Source organism: Dendrobates tinctorius, unplaced genomic scaffold (genome assembly GCF_039654945.1).
Source record: "Dendrobates tinctorius isolate UK_male_01 unplaced genomic scaffold, ASM3965494v1 ptg000233l, whole genome shotgun sequence".
NCBI lineage: Eukaryota > Metazoa > Chordata > Amphibia > Anura > Dendrobatidae > Dendrobates > Dendrobates tinctorius.
This window is the reverse complement of record NW_027361900.1, coordinates 2,060,421-2,078,115: the sequence shown is the minus strand read 5'-3', so window position 1 is coordinate 2,078,115 and position 17,695 is coordinate 2,060,421. Positions and strand designations below refer to the sequence as shown.

General features: G+C 47.0%; 1 protein-coding gene across 1 annotated transcript in view; it reads left to right on the top strand.

The window, feature by feature from the left end:
• The window catches only part of LOC141060261 (uncharacterized), a 184,161-nt gene that overhangs the window by 70,455 nt on the left and 96,011 nt on the right, over positions 1–17,695 (top strand). Inside the window, exons 6-7 of the mRNA XM_073556485.1 lie at positions 16,740–16,889; positions 17,281–17,404. Of these exons, the coding sequence (XP_073412586.1) occupies positions 16,740–16,889; positions 17,281–17,404 (274 nt within the window). The remainder of the gene's footprint in view (positions 1–16,739; positions 16,890–17,280; positions 17,405–17,695) is intronic.

Below are 17,695 nucleotides of genomic sequence, written 5' to 3'. Positions count from 1 at the left end.
CATCAAATCTGGGATCGAGTGCTTCTCTTTACGGACTTTTTCCACCAACACTCAGCAGTCTCCTGACCTCAGGGTGTGCATACCAGGCACCGAATCTGGACCTGGCAATGAAGGAGAAAACTCGAGAATGGACATTAGAAAGATTCTTGATAAATTCAATTACACATGCAGACAAAGTATCATTTTGCATAGTCAACTGCTAAGTAAAGAATACCCCTAACATGGGGGTTAGACCCAAATCAAGTTTCATATTGGTGACAGCTTTTTCTGAGCCTATGGGAGTGTCTAATGTCAGGGTTTGTCTGTCTCTTGGGCAAATTTTTTAGCATGCTGCTCTTGAATGTCCCACCTAGTCTATGGTGTAGGATGGGGTGGGAAGTGTGTGTAGGCCTAAATCTAACCCTACTGCTGATCAGATCTCTTGTGTCAGGTTTTCTGTGTATGTGGGTCCCTGATCACTTGCTATTGCTTCTGGAACCCCCATATCTGCACACTATTTTTGAGGGTAGCTTCTTTGCAGTAGTCTTCGCCAACCGGATCCTTACTGGGAAGTCTTCAGGCCAGATGATGTGGGGGAACTTTTCCCGCTTGTCCGATGTTGAATTTGTCCGAGGCCAAACAGCTGCTGGGAATTTGGCTGTTAAGGTGAGAGTCCAGTCAATCAGGTCATTCATCTGTGTCGTCAGTTCTGTGCGGGGGCCATGTGCCCATTGAACCGCCGTAGGGTACACACTTTGAGGTAGACTGGGTCTGTCTTGAGGTAGACGTCTTGAGGTAGACATGTTTGAGGTAGACAGGTTTCTTGGAGCCCAGTGCTTTTGCCCTACAGCATCCAGCTTTCCTTCTCTTTCCGAGTCTGATCATGCTACTTCTTGTACAGGCTTCGGGAAGTCATTTTGTCAGGCTTTCTCGTCTTCAGTCGTCTTGTAGTAGCCGTCCGACTCTACGACCTCTCCCATTTTCCATATTGTCTTCCTCTTGGCTGCTTCTTTGGCTGCCACGTCTGCTGTTGATGCCCCGTGTCTCTACTGTGTTCAGGTTTCCGTGTGCCTTGACCTTCAACACTCCCACCACTTTTAGTAGTTGAAGAGCGTCCAGCAGGTCTCTGATGGCTCCATGATGCTTCATGGCCGATCCGCTTACTGTGATGAAGTCTCTTGCAGCCCAGATGGGTCTGAAGTCGGGTGCCATGTCATGCGAGTACCTGGAAGTTTTGTTCCTTGCAATGTGGCAGACCTTTCGTCAGCTCTACCAGTTCCGCTTCTTGGGCTGACAAACTTCTGGACCATAGGATGTCTTGATGGCTGGTCACTGCACATCCCGTGTGGAACCTTCTTTCATCATCTGCAAAACTGGAGCCATCTACAGTATCTTGCAGACTTTTCATCTGAGGGTCCGTAACCGCATCACCCCTTGGAAGTGGGAGTAGAGACAGGTAACGGCTGAGAGCACTGAAAAGTGGTGGAGAGCAGCCTTGTCAGGAGGGCGTGTGCTGCAGATATTGTTTTCATGCAGGAGGGCCCCCCCTTGCAACTGGATCCAGACCGGCTGAGAGGTAGTCTAGAGGCCTCTGGTTTTCCTCGGCGGGTCTGTTTTAGGCCAGTAGCATGACCTTCTCCATCCTTGTCCTTCCTTTTCTGTTCGGCACAGATGGGATGGCTTCTCGTAGTCAGGGAGGCCTAGAGCTGGCGCAGACTATGAAGTCTTTCAGTTTCCTGTACGAGATGAAGGCTGCAATGCGTTGATGCAATTGTGCAGAGGCTGCATTAAGCCTGGAGCACCAGGGATCCAAGTTCTGCAGTACGAGACTGGACCAAGGAAGGCCTGCATCTTCGGAGTTGTTGAGGGAGCCATCTTCTCCTCCGCGGTCTTCCGGTCATCTGTCAAGTGTTTCATGTAGTGGGCGATACGGTGTCTTCAGGAACTTGCTTTTTGACACCACTGGACTCTGTTTCGCAGAACTTACGTTGCTGCTCCGTCAGGCAGAGTAGAGGAGACATGGAAAGCGCTGTGCAGGTAGCGATGTCGATGACTTCTGCATGCTCCGCAATCCAGTTGACGGGGATGGAGGACAATGCTCTGGCGAGCTGTGAAAGGCTGTTCCGGGCCCTCTTGGGCATCACTGTCCATTTGTTTCGCACCCCCCTTGTGCGTTTTCAGGAACTGGTCGTCCAGGTGGGGGGGGAACATTGAGGAGAGCTTCAGGCAGATCCATTGCCATGAGCACCGTTGCTGTGGCTGGCACATTTGTCAGCAGAGTGTGCAGATCTGGCACAACTGGGGTTTCAAACACGGTTGCTTTGTTCACAGCCCTCAGGTTATGCACCATTCAACCCAGTCTGGTTCTCCTTTCACAGTCTTCCTCTTGATTGAGAAAAGCTGGGACTGCATGATGATTCCCATGAGTGAGGCGACTCAATCTGGCCTTGCTCTTCACAGTGCCGTGAGTGACTCCCATCTTCTGGCAGAGGGCCAGCAGGAAAACAAGCCGTTATACTGGTGACCTCTTCATCAGAGATGACGTCCAGCTGAGCTTTCTTGCTCTCACAGGGGGTCTTTTTGCTGGGGCGTCTTCTTTACCAGCCTGTAGCAGTTCCTTTCACCCAGCTTGATCTCAGGTCAGCTTTTGTTAACCAGTTTGAGGAGCTAAGTGGTTGTCTTCTAGTCCAGGGCCTGGATTAACTTCAGGGAGCACCTTCAGAATCTTGTCCAAGATGATCCTCTGGAGCTGGAAGCAGTGCAGCCATCTCACGGAGCGGGTGTGGTCCCTCTGGGTTGAGCGTTTTCCTGGCCCATGCCAAAGTTCTTAGGCCATTTCTTGAACCGCAGTTCCACTTAGACCTCCAGTTGGTCAGAGGCAGTTTGGCTCTGGGTGATGAGCAGCGGATGCTGGGCCTTCTGAGCGTCCGGGGTTCCAGACTTGAGTGACACCCACACTGGCACAACTTGAAGTCTCCCTTGGACCATAGGCTTCCGGGTGCTATGTCCAGCACCTCCTTGGGTAGACCTGAACCGGTTGTTCGAGCGAGGCTCTTGTAGGGCCACCAGCATGGGCATGATTGATTCTTCCTGGGCCTGGGGTGGAGAGGAGGTCAAGGTCACATTTTCATGGGACACTTTGGTCACCTTCAGTTCATGCAGTAGGTCTGCTCTCATCAGGTGTGGTGGGCAGGTCTCCACCATAAACTGGAACGGGATGGAGTGTCCTGGCTGTGTCCACATGCTCAGGGTCTTGCAAGCTGGGGAACGTCTGTCTTGACCTGCAGTCCCTATATAAGACACACAGTGCTCTGATAGACTGGTGGGGTCGGGGATTTTCACTTCTGACTGCACCAGTGTCCACAAGGAAAAATATGACAGCCCCCAGTGATTTGAGGTATTGGGTCCGCTGACGGGGTTTCACATGTCAGGGGAGTGACGTCTGGCGGACCTGGTTTGCCTCTCTCCTATGGACAGGGTTCTTCATTGTCTTCTGTGTTTCTTTCTTGGCCTATTCCTCCGCGGGATGACCTGGGTTCCTGGGGTGCTGTGCACTGGTTCCAGAAATGGCCAAGGTTGCCACAGTTGAAACACTTGCTAGCTCTCCTGACTCTGTGTGATAGTTGCTCCTTCACGTCAGTGGCCACCACAGGAGGGCCTGTCCTCTGCACTCCTGGGAGGGACTCAATTCTTCTGGCTACTGCGAGCAGGACATCTACTGCTATTGTCCTGTACTCAGGCCTGGCCACTATCAATAGTTTCTTGATTGGTTTTCTTAGTCCATGCACAAAGGCTTGTGCCAACATTTGTCCGTGTATCTGATCATGAATAGTGAAGCCTAAAATTTGGAATACTTGCCTCACTCTGCCATGAAACTCGTGTACAGACTCTGTCTCGGCCTGGCTCATGTTATGCATGCTGAGTGCTTGTCTGGCTTTGGCCCACTCTCTGAGCTGTTCAATTAGCTTTGATCCTGATTCCCAGGAATGCACATCTAATTCTGATGGAAGCTTGAAGTGTTCCTTCATGATTGGCCAGAGTGTTTCACCTGCTTTTATCTCCATTATGGACCAGAGATCACTCCAGGTTGCAGCATATGTCTGCTGGCTCTGCTGCATTCTTCGGTAAAATGGCATTGGGTCCATATCTGGGTTTGGCAGATTTCTTAGAATACTGAACACCTGACTAGGGGTGAAGGGCACATAGTGTAAGAGTTCTGGCTCTATCTGCCTCTGCCTACTTGGTGTCTGTGAGTTTCTCCTAGTACTATGAAGCATAATCTCCTCTTCATGTTCATCAGAGGAGGAACTGTGCCATTGTGTGGGTAGTACTCCCCCCTTCTGAGACTGCAGCTCCGTGTTAGACTTAGCAGGTGCAGTCTCTGATGGCACACACCTCCCTTCTGCTAGCTGTTGTATAGGGAGGGCACCTGTTTTGTTATGTGTGGGGAGTGATTCACTTTCTTCTCCCGGTGTCATAGCTGTCTCTTTAGAGAGGGTGCCTTGTGGAAATAGGGACACCTCATTGTCTGGATCTGGCACTGGGCCAGCTGGTGACGATGAACTGAGAGGTGGGTGGGGGAGAGAGGAGCAGGGGAGGGTGGAGGAGAGATTTGGAATAGGAGGAGAGTGGGGAGGAGACAAAAGAGGAGGAGAAAGTGGAGATGAGGGGGATGAGAGATGATGTTGGTGATGATGGTGGAGAGGGAGGAGAGATGAGAGAGAGAAGGGGGAGAGATAGGTGGAGATGAATAAGATAGAGGAGGGAGAGAGAGATATGGTGAGGGAGGATGAGGTATAGGAGGAGAAATAGATGAGAGAGGGGAGTTGGGAGTGAGAATAGCGGAGATAGAGGGAAGAGAGAGGTGAGAGAGATGGGAGGAGGGAAGAGTGGGGAGAGAGGAGATGGTGGGGGGAGCGACCTGCTGCCCCCCTTCTGCCATCACAGAAGGCATGCTTAGATCTGTGGTACCTCTCAGACGGCACAGATTAGAATGCCGCTGAAAACACTTTTTCTCTACACGTAAAAAAAACAATCCTTTCCTGTTCACACTATCTGTTAGCACCTTCTACGCTGTAAAATCCGCTGTCACTTTAAGAAATGCAGACGGCAATTACTAGCTACTTCCCTTTTTCCTTTCAATACATCATGCCATGCTACAGCTTTAAAGGAAACTGTTCTTGCAAAACCACATACTATGTCTGTTTTAAAAACTGAAAAAAGTGATCAAAACTTTAAAAACTTTGCAACCCCTTTTAACTTACTTAAAAAGGAATGAAAAACAAAACAAAAATATTTAGTAAAAAATTTCAAAAGTAGTGGACACAAAATGGAAAATCAAAATTGACAAGAGAACACAGGAATAACCAAAAGCAGGCAAAATTTCTGTTATAAACAAAATAAAGGAAAAGGAAAAATGTCTGAGAAGTGAAAATCAAAAAGACTGAAAACAAAACTCAAAAATGGAAAAACCCAAAAGAAAAAGAGAAAAATGATCAGGGAGTAAAAGATTTTTAAAAGGAAAAACAAATCAAAAAGTTGATAAAACTTAGAAACCACTTCGAAAAAATCAAAGATCGATGCAAGTACACTTCCAACAATATAAAAAGTGTGCTGACTGCAGAACACACACGCTTCCCTTTTTTCTGCCTGCGTCTCTCAGTGAAATCTTCTGAGAACAATGGAAGAGAGAGAAAAAGAAAACCTAACGGAGACTGCAGTGATATACTCAAAAAGACCCAACTTTCACGAAAATGCTCACACTACAGTAACAATAATCTCCACCAAAAATGCAAGATAAAGCATAAAATAGGGAAAAGCAGAGTACAAATATGACAATATGAAAAAAATATATATATATTTCAGGGGCACACCCTGTAGGCAAAAGAGGAAGTGTACAATAAAAAAGGAAAAACTTTATCTCCTTCAGATCTTTGTGGAGAAGTGCAGTGGAAAAAACAGGTTGATGCACATATAGACGTCTGGGTAGAGATCGAAGCCCTTGTTTTGTGACACGTATGTCAAACAGCTGCTGGTAACCCATAACTGCTAACCACACTAGGTGCACTACGCTTGGTGACCCGGGAATGTTTACCACGCTGTTTCGGACGTCCTGGCTGGCTCGTCCATAACAGGAATGTGATAAATCCCACGAAACTGCCACCACCTGATACCTGGGCCGGCTTCTCCTGTCCTTCCCTGTGACCAGGTGTGTTGGTGGCAATTTGTCAAGTGGTTTGGCTTGCAATATTTCCCCTAAGCTAACACCACCGCGTGCCTGGCGTGGGCGCTGTTGTCCATTCCTATGCACAGGTGTTTATTGTGATAGCTTGATGTGAGATTCGCCTTGTGATAACTCTGTAAGACCCCACCACCTGTCCCTGGGCAAGGCTTCTCCTGTCCTTCCCCTGTGTCCAGGTGTATTTGTGAGGACCTATCTGAGCGAGTCAAACTACCCTGTTATCAGTTTCCCAGCAGCCACAAGCACAAATCAGTCACCGTGTTTCCACCAGCTCTCTCCCGGATCAAAACACACAGGACCACAGCAGACACTTAGCTTATCCCAGGGTTTGGATAAGGGTGGACTTTTTTACACTACCTTGGTTTGGTGACCACACTGACCGGCTAGAGTTGCTGACCCGGACTGGGCACAGGGAACATTCAGGTAAGATAACTAGATTTTCTTACCTTACTTATGGAATTGCGCAAATCTCCGTTCCCATGAGCCAAGGCCTTGGCCGGCACCTCTGTCCTCTCCGGTCAGCAGGATCCCCTTGCGTTTTCGTCCACAGCCTCGCGTCTGGGCGCCAATTGGCATGGAAATTTGATTGATTAGGTAGATATACCCTCGTGCGTGCTGTGGCTGAGTCTTATTGAGCGCTCAAGGAATGAAAGACGCCACACCTAGTTAGCAGCAATCCATTCCAGCAAAACTCTGGAAGTTTATTGAATATACTTGGTTTTATCAGTTCGTACAAAGGAGTGGTTACTCATTAACATAAAGGCTGAACTTCTTATCTAATTGGTCAGTTTAAATACATGTACATATATGGGTGTCCGACCTGAGGTGATTTAAGAATCAGATGATTTACTGCCCCTTGTCTTACAATGTCAGCAATGTTCAGATATCGGCTGGCACATCTGGCCTTACTTCCTCTTCTGTATGTCTGGGACAAATGTCACAAGATAATGCTATCATGAGATAACATCAGCTCCCCAGGCCCTGGCTCATGGGGTTAGGTCATCATTAGCAACTGATTATAAAGTTCAGGACAGCTGTGATTATATCTAGGTGCACATGAATGAGTATATAGCGTATATGCTGTAAGTATATAGCATATAGCCTACAGCAGGCAAGTGAGATCTAGATGAAATACATATACAGTTGTGGCCAAAAGTATTGACACCCCTGCAATTCTGTCAGATAATACTCAGTTTCTTCCTGAAAATGATTGCAAACACAAATTCTTTGGTATATTATCTTCATTTAATTTGTCTTAAATGAAAAAACACAAAAAGAATTGTCCTAAAGCCAAATTGGATATAATTCCACACCAAACATAAAAAAGAGGGTGGACAAAAGTATTGGCACTGTTAGAAAAATCATGTGATGCTTCTCTAATTTGTGTAATTAACAGCACCTGTAACTTACCTGTGGCACCTAACAGGTGTTGGCAATAAGTAAATCACACTTGCAGCCAGTTGACATGGATTAAAGTTGACTCAACCTCTGTCCTGTGTCCTTGTGTGTACCACATTGAGCATGGAGAAAAGAAAGAAGACCAAAGAACTGTCTGAGGACTTGAGAAACCAAATTGTGAGGAAGCATGAGCAATCTCAAGGCTACAAGTCCATCTCCAAAGACCTGAATGTTCCTGTGTCTACCGTGCGCAGTGTCATCAAGAAGTTTAAAGCCCATGGCACTGTGGCTAACCTTCCTAGATGTGGATGGAAAAGAAAAATAGACAAGAGATTTCAACGCAAGATTGTGCGGATGTTGGATAAAGAAACTCGACTAACATCCAAACAAGTTCAAGGTGCCCTGCAGTCCGAGGGTACAACAGTGTCAACCCGTACTATCCGTTGGCGTCTGAATGAAAAGGGACTGTATGGTAGGAGACCCAGGAAGACCCCACTTCTTACTCCGAGACATAAAAAAGCCAGGCTGGAGTTTGCCAAAACTTACCTGAAAAAGCCTAAAACGTTTTGGAAGAATGTTCTCTGGTCAGATGAGACAAAAGTAGAGCTTTTTGGGCAAAGGCATCAACATAGAGTTTACAGGAGAAAAAAAGAGGCATTCAAAGAAAAGAACACGGTCCCTACAGTCAAACATGGCAGAGGTTCCCTGATGTTTTGGGGTTGCTTTGCTGCCTCTGGCACTGGACTGCTTGACCGTGTGCATGGCATTATGAAGTCTGAAGACTACCAACAAATTTTGCAGCATAATGTAGGGCCCAGTGTGAGAAAGCTGGGTCTCCCTCAGAGGTCATGGGTCTTCCAGCAGGACAATGACCCAAAACACACTTCAAAAAGCACTAGAAAATGGTTTGAGAGAAAGCACTGGAGACTTCTAAGGTGGCCAGCAATGAGTCCAGACCTAAATCCCATAGAACACCTGTGGAGAGATCTAAAAATGGCAGTTTGGAGAAGGCACCCTTCAAATATCAGGGACCTGGAGCAGTTTGCCAAAGAAGAATGGTCTAAAATTCCAGCAGAGCATTGTAAGAAACTCATTGATGGTTACGGAAGCGGTTGGTCGCAGTTATTTTGGCTAAAGGTTGTGCAACCAAGTATTAGTCTGAGGGTGCCAATACTTTTGTCTGGCCCATTTTTGGAGTTTTGTGTGAAATGATCAATGTTTTGCTTTTTGCTTCATTCTCTTTTGTGTTTTTTCATTTAAGAAAAATTGAATGAAGATAATAATACCAAAGAATTTGTGTTTGCAATCATTTTCAGGAAGAAACTGAGTATTATCTGACAGAATTGCAGGGGTGTCAATACTTTTGACCACAACTGTACATATATCTTTCCATAACAACACCAGTGACCGGAGATAAACTTTTTACCTCCGATCACAGCTGAGCGGTCATGCTGTGTTCTGACAGTGTGGGAACCACGGCTCTGTGACCGGCGGAGATGTTTACCGCCAATCAGAAGTGCTACACCGGTGTTTACCACAATGTCACACAGCTTGGGAAACACCGGCTTTTGTGTTGTGCATTTTCCGCTATATTCTGTGATTAAATCAGCAAATATTGCAAATTCGGCGATCGTGGGCCGAGCATTGAAATATTCGCTCATCTCTCGCCATAATACTGTGTGAGGTGCTGTGGGGCCGTCATACTGTGTGGGAGACCTCATACTGAGCTACATGGCCACACAGGAGAACAATGTCCTTGTGATGAGTCAGAAAGTGAGAAATCCAGGCCTTTGGTCTATCTGATTGCCGTCCTCCTGAATTGATATGGTGTTGTGTGCCAGGAGAGAGACATCAGAAAGCAAAGATATAATGGCAGTAAGAATTCGGATTCCAGGCAGGGAGCATAGCGGAGACACAGAGCAGGAAGAGGTCATTAGCTCAGGTTTGCTGCACTATTGTGGCTTATAACAAAGGTTATGTACTGCCGCATGTCACCGGAAAGTTCCTGACTGCATAATGCAGAAGAAGCATTCATAAAGTGTTGCACCTGCCGTCTGATGTATATACTTCTCATCAAGGTCTTGTTAAGTAAAGGAAAGTCTATTTTTGAACTTTGGTCTCCCTCATTCATCTCCATACTATCTGGTCTGGGCCTACAACGACAGCAGCAATCTGTGGAGTAGGGAGTTATGACTCTGCCAAATATACTTGTTCGGGCGGTGTAGAAAATTGCTTTGGAAAGGCTTCTGGGATCAACTTTGGGATTGCCCCTTGCAGACCTGGGGGGCTGGACCCTCATCTGACCTTGTACTCCATGGGCACACCGCTGGTGAAGGTTCCGTGTCTGCCTGCTGCACGCGCCATCTTCCTACTCTGTGGTGACGTCACCGCTACCCAGTGTTCGGGCGGTGTGGAGATTTCCTTCTGAACAGCATCTGCGTCCTGCCTTAGGCTTGCCCCTTGCTGACCGCGGGTTTTCGCCCTCCTCTGCTCAAGTTAAGGCAGGGCACATCGTTGGTGAAGTTCCTGTGGAGGACTGCTGCGGGCGCCATCTTCCTCCACCTTCAGTGATGTCCCCAGGCGCGACCAATCAGCGACGCGGGATTTCCGTTACAGACAGACAGAATTAGACGATTATATAAATAGATATATATATATATATATAATATATAGCTGACCCGTGGAAGCGCTGTTAGGCCGTCGTCAGAGTTTGCTCACTCCTTTCTTCAGCCTCCCGGCCATGAAGTTTTAACCTTTTGCTACAAATAAACTATGGATTTTCAGTATGGATCAGTGGGTGCTGCAGTCCTTACTTTCTGTGATGGTGAAATTATATATATCTAATATATAAAGCTCAAGTGTGTATGTATGTATGTGTGTATGTCCGGGATAGGCATCCGCACCGTCGCAGCTACAGCCACAAAATTTGGCACAGTCACACGTCTGGACCCCGAGAGCGTCCTAAGCTATGTTGTGAGGCGAAATTTTAACCCTGCACGTTCCAATTCACCAAACAATTTTGCCCCTATCTACATACTGGAGAAAAAGTGTGTGCACGTCAAGCCCCGCCCCTCATTATGATGTCATAATGGTTGCCATGGCGACGCTGATGTCGTCATAGGTTGCAAGCCCCGCCGCTCATTATGTCATAATGGTTGACTATGGGATGGAGGATGTGTGATGGGTATATGGACACTGGACTATGGGATGGTGGATATGTATGATGGGTATATGGGCACTGGACTATGGGATGGAGGATATGTATGATGGGTATATGGGCACTGGACTATGGGATGGTGGATATGTATGATGGGTATATGGGCACTGGACTATGGGATGGAGGATGTGTGATGGGTATATGGGCACGGGACTATGGGATGGAGGATATGTATGATGGGTATATGGGCACTGGACTATGGGATGGAGGATGTGTATGATGGGTATATGGGCATGGGACTATGGGATGGAGGATATGTATGATGGGTATATGGGCACGGGCCTATGGGATGGAGGATGTGTGATGGGTATATGGGCACTGGACTATGGGATGGAGGATATGTATGATGGGTATATGGGCATGGGACTATGGGATGGAGGATATGTATGATGGGTATATGGGCATGGGACTATGGGATGGAGGATATGTATGATGGGTATATGGGCACGGGCCTATGGGATGGAGGATGTGTGATGGGTATATGGGCACTGGACTATGGGATGGAGGATATGTATGATGGGTATATGGGCACGGGACTATGGGATGGAGGATATGTATGATGGGTATATGGGCACGGGACTATGGGATGGAGGATATGTATGATGGGTATATGGGCATGGGACTATGGAATGGAGGATATGTATGATGGGTATATGGGCATGGGACTATGGGATGGAGGATATGTATGATGGGTATATGGGCATGGGACTATGGGATGGAGGATATGTATGATGGGTATATGGGCACTGGACTATGGGATGGAGGATATGTATGATGGGTATATGGGCACTGGACTATGGGATGGAGGATATGTATGATGGGTATATGGGCACGTGACTATGGGATGGAGGATATGTATGATGGGTATATGGGCACTGGACTATGGGATGGAGGATATGTATGATGGGTATATGGGCACTGGACTATGGGATGGAGGATATGTATGATGGGTATATGGGCATGGGACTATGGGATGGAGGAAATGTATGATGGGTATATGGGCATGGGACTATGGGATGGAGGATATGTATGATGGGTATATGGGCACTGGACTATGGGATGGAGGATATGTATGATGGGTATATGGGCACTGGACTATGGGAAGGAGGATGTGTGATGGGTATATGGGCACTGGACTATGGGAAGGAGGATGTGTGATGGGTATATGGGCACTGGACTATGGGATGGAGGATATGTATGGTGGGTATATGGGCACGGGACTATGGGATGGAGGATATGTATGATGGGTATATGGGCACGGGACTATGGGATGGAGGATATGTATGATGGGTATATGGGCACGTGACTATGGGATGGAGGATATGTATGATGGGTATATGGGCACTGGACTATGGGATGGAGAGGATGTGTGATGGGTATATGGGCACTGGACTATGGGATGGAGGATATGTATGATGGGTATATGGGCATGGGACTATGGGATGGAGAATATGTATGAAGGGTATATGGGCACATGACTATGGGATGGAGGATATGTATGATGGGTATATGGGCACGGGACTATGGGATGGAGGATATGTATGATGGGTATATGGCACGGGACTATGGGATGGAGGATATGTATGACGGGTATATGGGCACGGGACTATGGGATGGAGGATATGTATGATGGGTATATGGGCACGTGACTATGGGATGGAGGATATGTGATGGGTATATGGGCACTCGACTATGGGATGGCGAATATGTATGATGGGTATATGGGCATGGGACTATGGGATGGAGAATATATATGATGGGTATATGGGCATGGGACTATGGGATGAAGGATGTGTGATGGGTATATGGGCACTCGACAATGGGATGGCGAATATGTATGATGGGTATATGGGCATGGGACTATGGGATGGAGGATGTGTAATGGGCATAGGACTATGGGATGGAGGATATATATGATGGGTATATGGGCACAGGCCTATGGGATCGTGGATATGAATGACTGGTATATGGGCACAGGCCTATGGGATCGTGGATATGAATGACTGGTATATGGGCACGGGACTATGGGATGGAGGATATGTATGATGGGTATATGGGCACGGGACTATGGGATTGAGGATGTGTGATGGGTATATGGGCATGGGACTATGAGATGAAGAATGTGTGATTGGTATATGGGCACTCGACTATGGGATGGCGAATATGTATGATGGGTATATGGGCACGGGACTATGGGATTGAGGATGTGTGATGGGTATATGGGCATGGGACTATGAGATGAAGGATGTGTGATGGGTATATGGGCACTCGACTATGGGATGGCGAATATGTATGATGGGTATATGGGCATGGGACTATGGGATGGAGGATGTGTAATGGGTATATGGGCACGGGACTATGGGTTGGAGGATATGTATGATGGGTATATGGGGACAGGCCTATGGGATCGTGGATATGAATGACTGGTATATGGGCATGGGACTATGGGATGGAGGACATGTATGATGGGTATATGGGCACGGGGCTATGGGATGGAGGATATGTATGATGGGTATATGGGCATGGGACTATGAGGTGAAGAATGTGTGATGGGTATATGGGCATGGGACTATGGGATGGAGGATGTGTGATGGGTATATGGGCACTCGACTATGGGATGGCGAATATGTATGATGGGTATATGGGCATGGGACTATGGGATGGAGAATATGTATGATGGGTATATGGGCATGGGACTATGAGATGGAGGATGTGTGATGGGTATATGGGCACTGGACTATGGGATGGAGGATGTGTAATGGGTATATGGGCACGGGACTATGGGATGGAGGATATGTATGATGGGTATATGGGCACAGGCCTATGGGATCGTGGATATGAATGACTGGTATATGGGCATGGGACTATGGGATGGAGGACATGTATGATGGGTATATGGGCACACGACTATGGGATGGCGAATATGTATGATGGGTATATGGCACGGGACTATGGGATTGAGGATGTGTGATGGGTATATGGGCATGGGACTATGGGATGGAGAATATGTATGATGGGTATATGGGCACGGGACTATGGGATGGAGAATATGTATGATGGGTATATGGGCGCGGGACTATGGGATGGAGGATGTGTGATGGGTATATGGACACTCGACTATGGGATGGCGAATATGTATGATGGGTATATGGGCACGGGACTATGGGATTGAGGATGTGTGATGGGTATATGGGCACGGGACTATGGGATGGAGGATGTGTGATGGGTATATGGGCATGGAACTATGGGATGGAGGATATATATGATGGGTATATGGGCACGGGACTATGGGATGGAGGATATGTATGATGGGTATATGGGCACGTGACTATGGGATGGAGGATATGTGATGGGTATATGGGCACTCGACTATGGGATGGCGAATATGTATGATGGGTATATGGGCATGGGACTATGGGATGGAGAATATATATGATGGGTATATGGGCATGGGACTATGGGATGAAGGATGTGTGATGGGTATATGGGCACTCGACAATGGGATGGCGAATATGTATGATGGGTATATGGGCATGGGACTATGGGATGGAGAATATATATGATGGGTATATGGGCATGGGACTATGGGATGGAGGATGTGTAATGGGCATAGGACTATGGGATGGAGGATATATATGATGGGTATATGGGCACAGGCCTATGGGATCGTGGATATGAATGACTGGTATATGGGCACAGGCCTATGGGATCGTGGATATGAATGACTGGTATATGGGCACGGGACTATGGGATGGAGGATATGTATGATGGGTATATGGGCACGGGACTATGGGATTGAGGATGTGTGATGGGTATATGGGCATGGGACTATGAGATGAAGAATGTGTGATTGGTATATGGGCACTCGACTATGGGATGGCGAATATGTATGATGGGTATATGGGCACGGGACTATGGGATTGAGGATGTGTGATGGGTATATGGGCATGGGACTATGAGATGAAGGATGTGTGATGGGTATATGGGCACTCGACTATGGGATGGCGAATATGTATGATGGGTATATGGGCATGGGACTATGGGATGGAGGATGTGTAATGGGTATATGGGCATGGGACTATGGGATGGAGGACATGTATGATGGGTATATGGGCACGGGGCTATGGAATGGAGGATATGTATGATGGGTATATGGGCACGGGACTATGGGATGGAGGATATGTATGATGGGTATATGGGCATGGGACTATGAGGTGAAGAATGTGTGATGGGTATATGGGCATGGGACTATGGGATGGAGGATGTGTGATGGGTATATGGGCACTCGACTATGGGATGGCGAATATGTATGATGGGTATATGGGCATGGGACTATGGGATGGAGAATATGTATGATGGGTATATGGGCATGGGACTATGAGATGGAGGATGTGTGATGGGTATATGGGCACTGGACTATGGGATGGAGGATATGTATGATGGGTATATGGGCACAGGCCTATGGGATCGTGGATATGAATGACTGGTATATGGGCATGGGACTATGGGATGGAGGACATGTATGATGGGTATATGGGCACACGACTATGGGATGGCGAATATGTATGATGGGTATATGGGCACGGGACTATGGGATTGAGGATGTGTGATGGGTATATGGGCATGGGACTATGGGATGGAGAATATGTATGATGGGTATATGGGCACGGGACTATGGGATGGAGAATATGTATGATGGGTATATGGGCGCGGGACTATGGGATGGAGGATGTGTGATGGGTATATGGACACTCGACTATGGGATGGCGAATATGTATGATGGGTATATGGGCACGGGACTATGGGATTGAGGATGTGTGATGGGTATATGGGCATGGGACTATGGGATGGAGGATATATATGATGGGTATATGGGCACTCGACTATGGGATGGAGGATATGTATGATGGGTATATGGGCATGGGACTATGGGATGGAGGATATATATGATGGGTATATGGGCACTCGACTATGGGATGGAGGATATGTATGATGGGTATATGGGCATGGGACTATGGGATGGAGGATATATATGATGGGTATATGGGCACGGGACTATGGGATGGAGGATGTGTGATGGGTATATGGGCATGGGACTATGGGATGGAGGATATATATGATGGGTATATGGGCACTGGCCTATGGGATCGTGGCTATGTATGATGGGTATATGGGCACGGGACAATGGGATGGAGGATATGTATGATGGGTATATGGGCACGGGACTATGGGATGGAGGATATGTATGATGGGTATATGGGCATGGGACTATGAGATGAAAAATGTGTGGTGGGTATATGGGCACTCGACTATGGGATGGCGAATATGTATGATGAGTATATGGGCACGGGACTATGGGATGGCGGATATGTATGATGGGTATATGGGCATGGTTCTGTGGGATGGAGGATAATTATAATTTGCTATAACTAACCACAGTTAGTTACTATGCCCGGGCAGCGCTGGGCTCTTCAGCTAGTGTGTGTGTGTGTATATAGATAGAGAGAGAGAGAGATATATATATATATAATGTGTGTGTATGTATATATATGTCTATTAGAATCCCTGCACACATACACTTAAGGAGTATTTGCTTATTAGTGAAATTTATTGAAAGCAAGTGCTCTTATAGTGATTGCGACAGAATGACGTTTCGGTCATTCAAGACCTTGATCACATAAGTCGCCTTGAACAATGTAGTGGTTCATGAAGGATGTGGTCCTTGTGATCAAAAATAGGGACAGCGAGTATGCCCGTAGTAGTTCTGAACTAAGGGCTGTCCTGAATCTCATACTATTTATATTTGGCAGAGTCATATCTCCCGACTCTGCAGATTGCTGCTGTCATTGTATTATTACACAGGATTCTTATGATGTTACATCGGATCATCTTCTTCTCATTCAGGTCTCTACAATATCGGATCCTCTCAGTGAAGATCTTCTACAGAAGAGAATTTTCCTGATTTACCCATCAAGGATGGATATGGACAGAGACAAGATGGCGGAGAGGATGTTACACCTCACCCTAGAGGTCCTCTTCCGTCTCACTGGAGAGGTGAGAGATTCTGATGACGTCACATTACATCATTCTTATCTATGGGAATAACAGATGGACAGAACTGGAGAGGTGAGGACACTGGAAATGTCTGTAGTGAGATTTATTAATGTGTCTCTCCATAACCAGGATTACACAGTGGTGAAGAAGACCTCTAGTGATCGCTGTCAGGACCCTGTGTCTGAGGGATGGGGAAGACCCCTGAGCCCAATCACGGGGCCTCCACCTCACCCCCTGATCCATGAGGACATCAATGACCAGAAGATCCTAGAACTCACCTACAAGATGACTGAGCTGCTGACTGGAGAGGTGACACTGCTGGGAATGCTGGGACATTATACTGTAACACTATGAAGGGATCGGGGGATGACGGTATCATTGTATGTGTCAGGTTCCTATAAGGTGTCAGGATGTCGCTGTCTATTTCTCCATGGAGGAGTGGGAGTATTTAGAAGGACACAAAGATCTGTACAAGAACGTCATAATGGAGGTTCCCCAGCCCCTCACATCACCAGGTAATAGACAGGACTAAATACACACGGCCTATAATTATCTGTATGTAGAGAATGAATTCAGTCCCTGTATGTGTTTCCTCCAGATCTATCCAGTAAGAGGACAACACCAGAGAGATGTCCCCGTCCTCTTCTTCCACAGGACTGTAACCAAGAAGATCCCAGTGCTCCTCAGGATCATCAGGTAGATGGAGAGAAGGTGTCAGGAGATCTCCCCTATGATGTGTAGACGGCTGTGAAGGTCTTGTGCTCAGTCTTGTTTTATCCACCAGTATTATATGTTTTATACTTGTG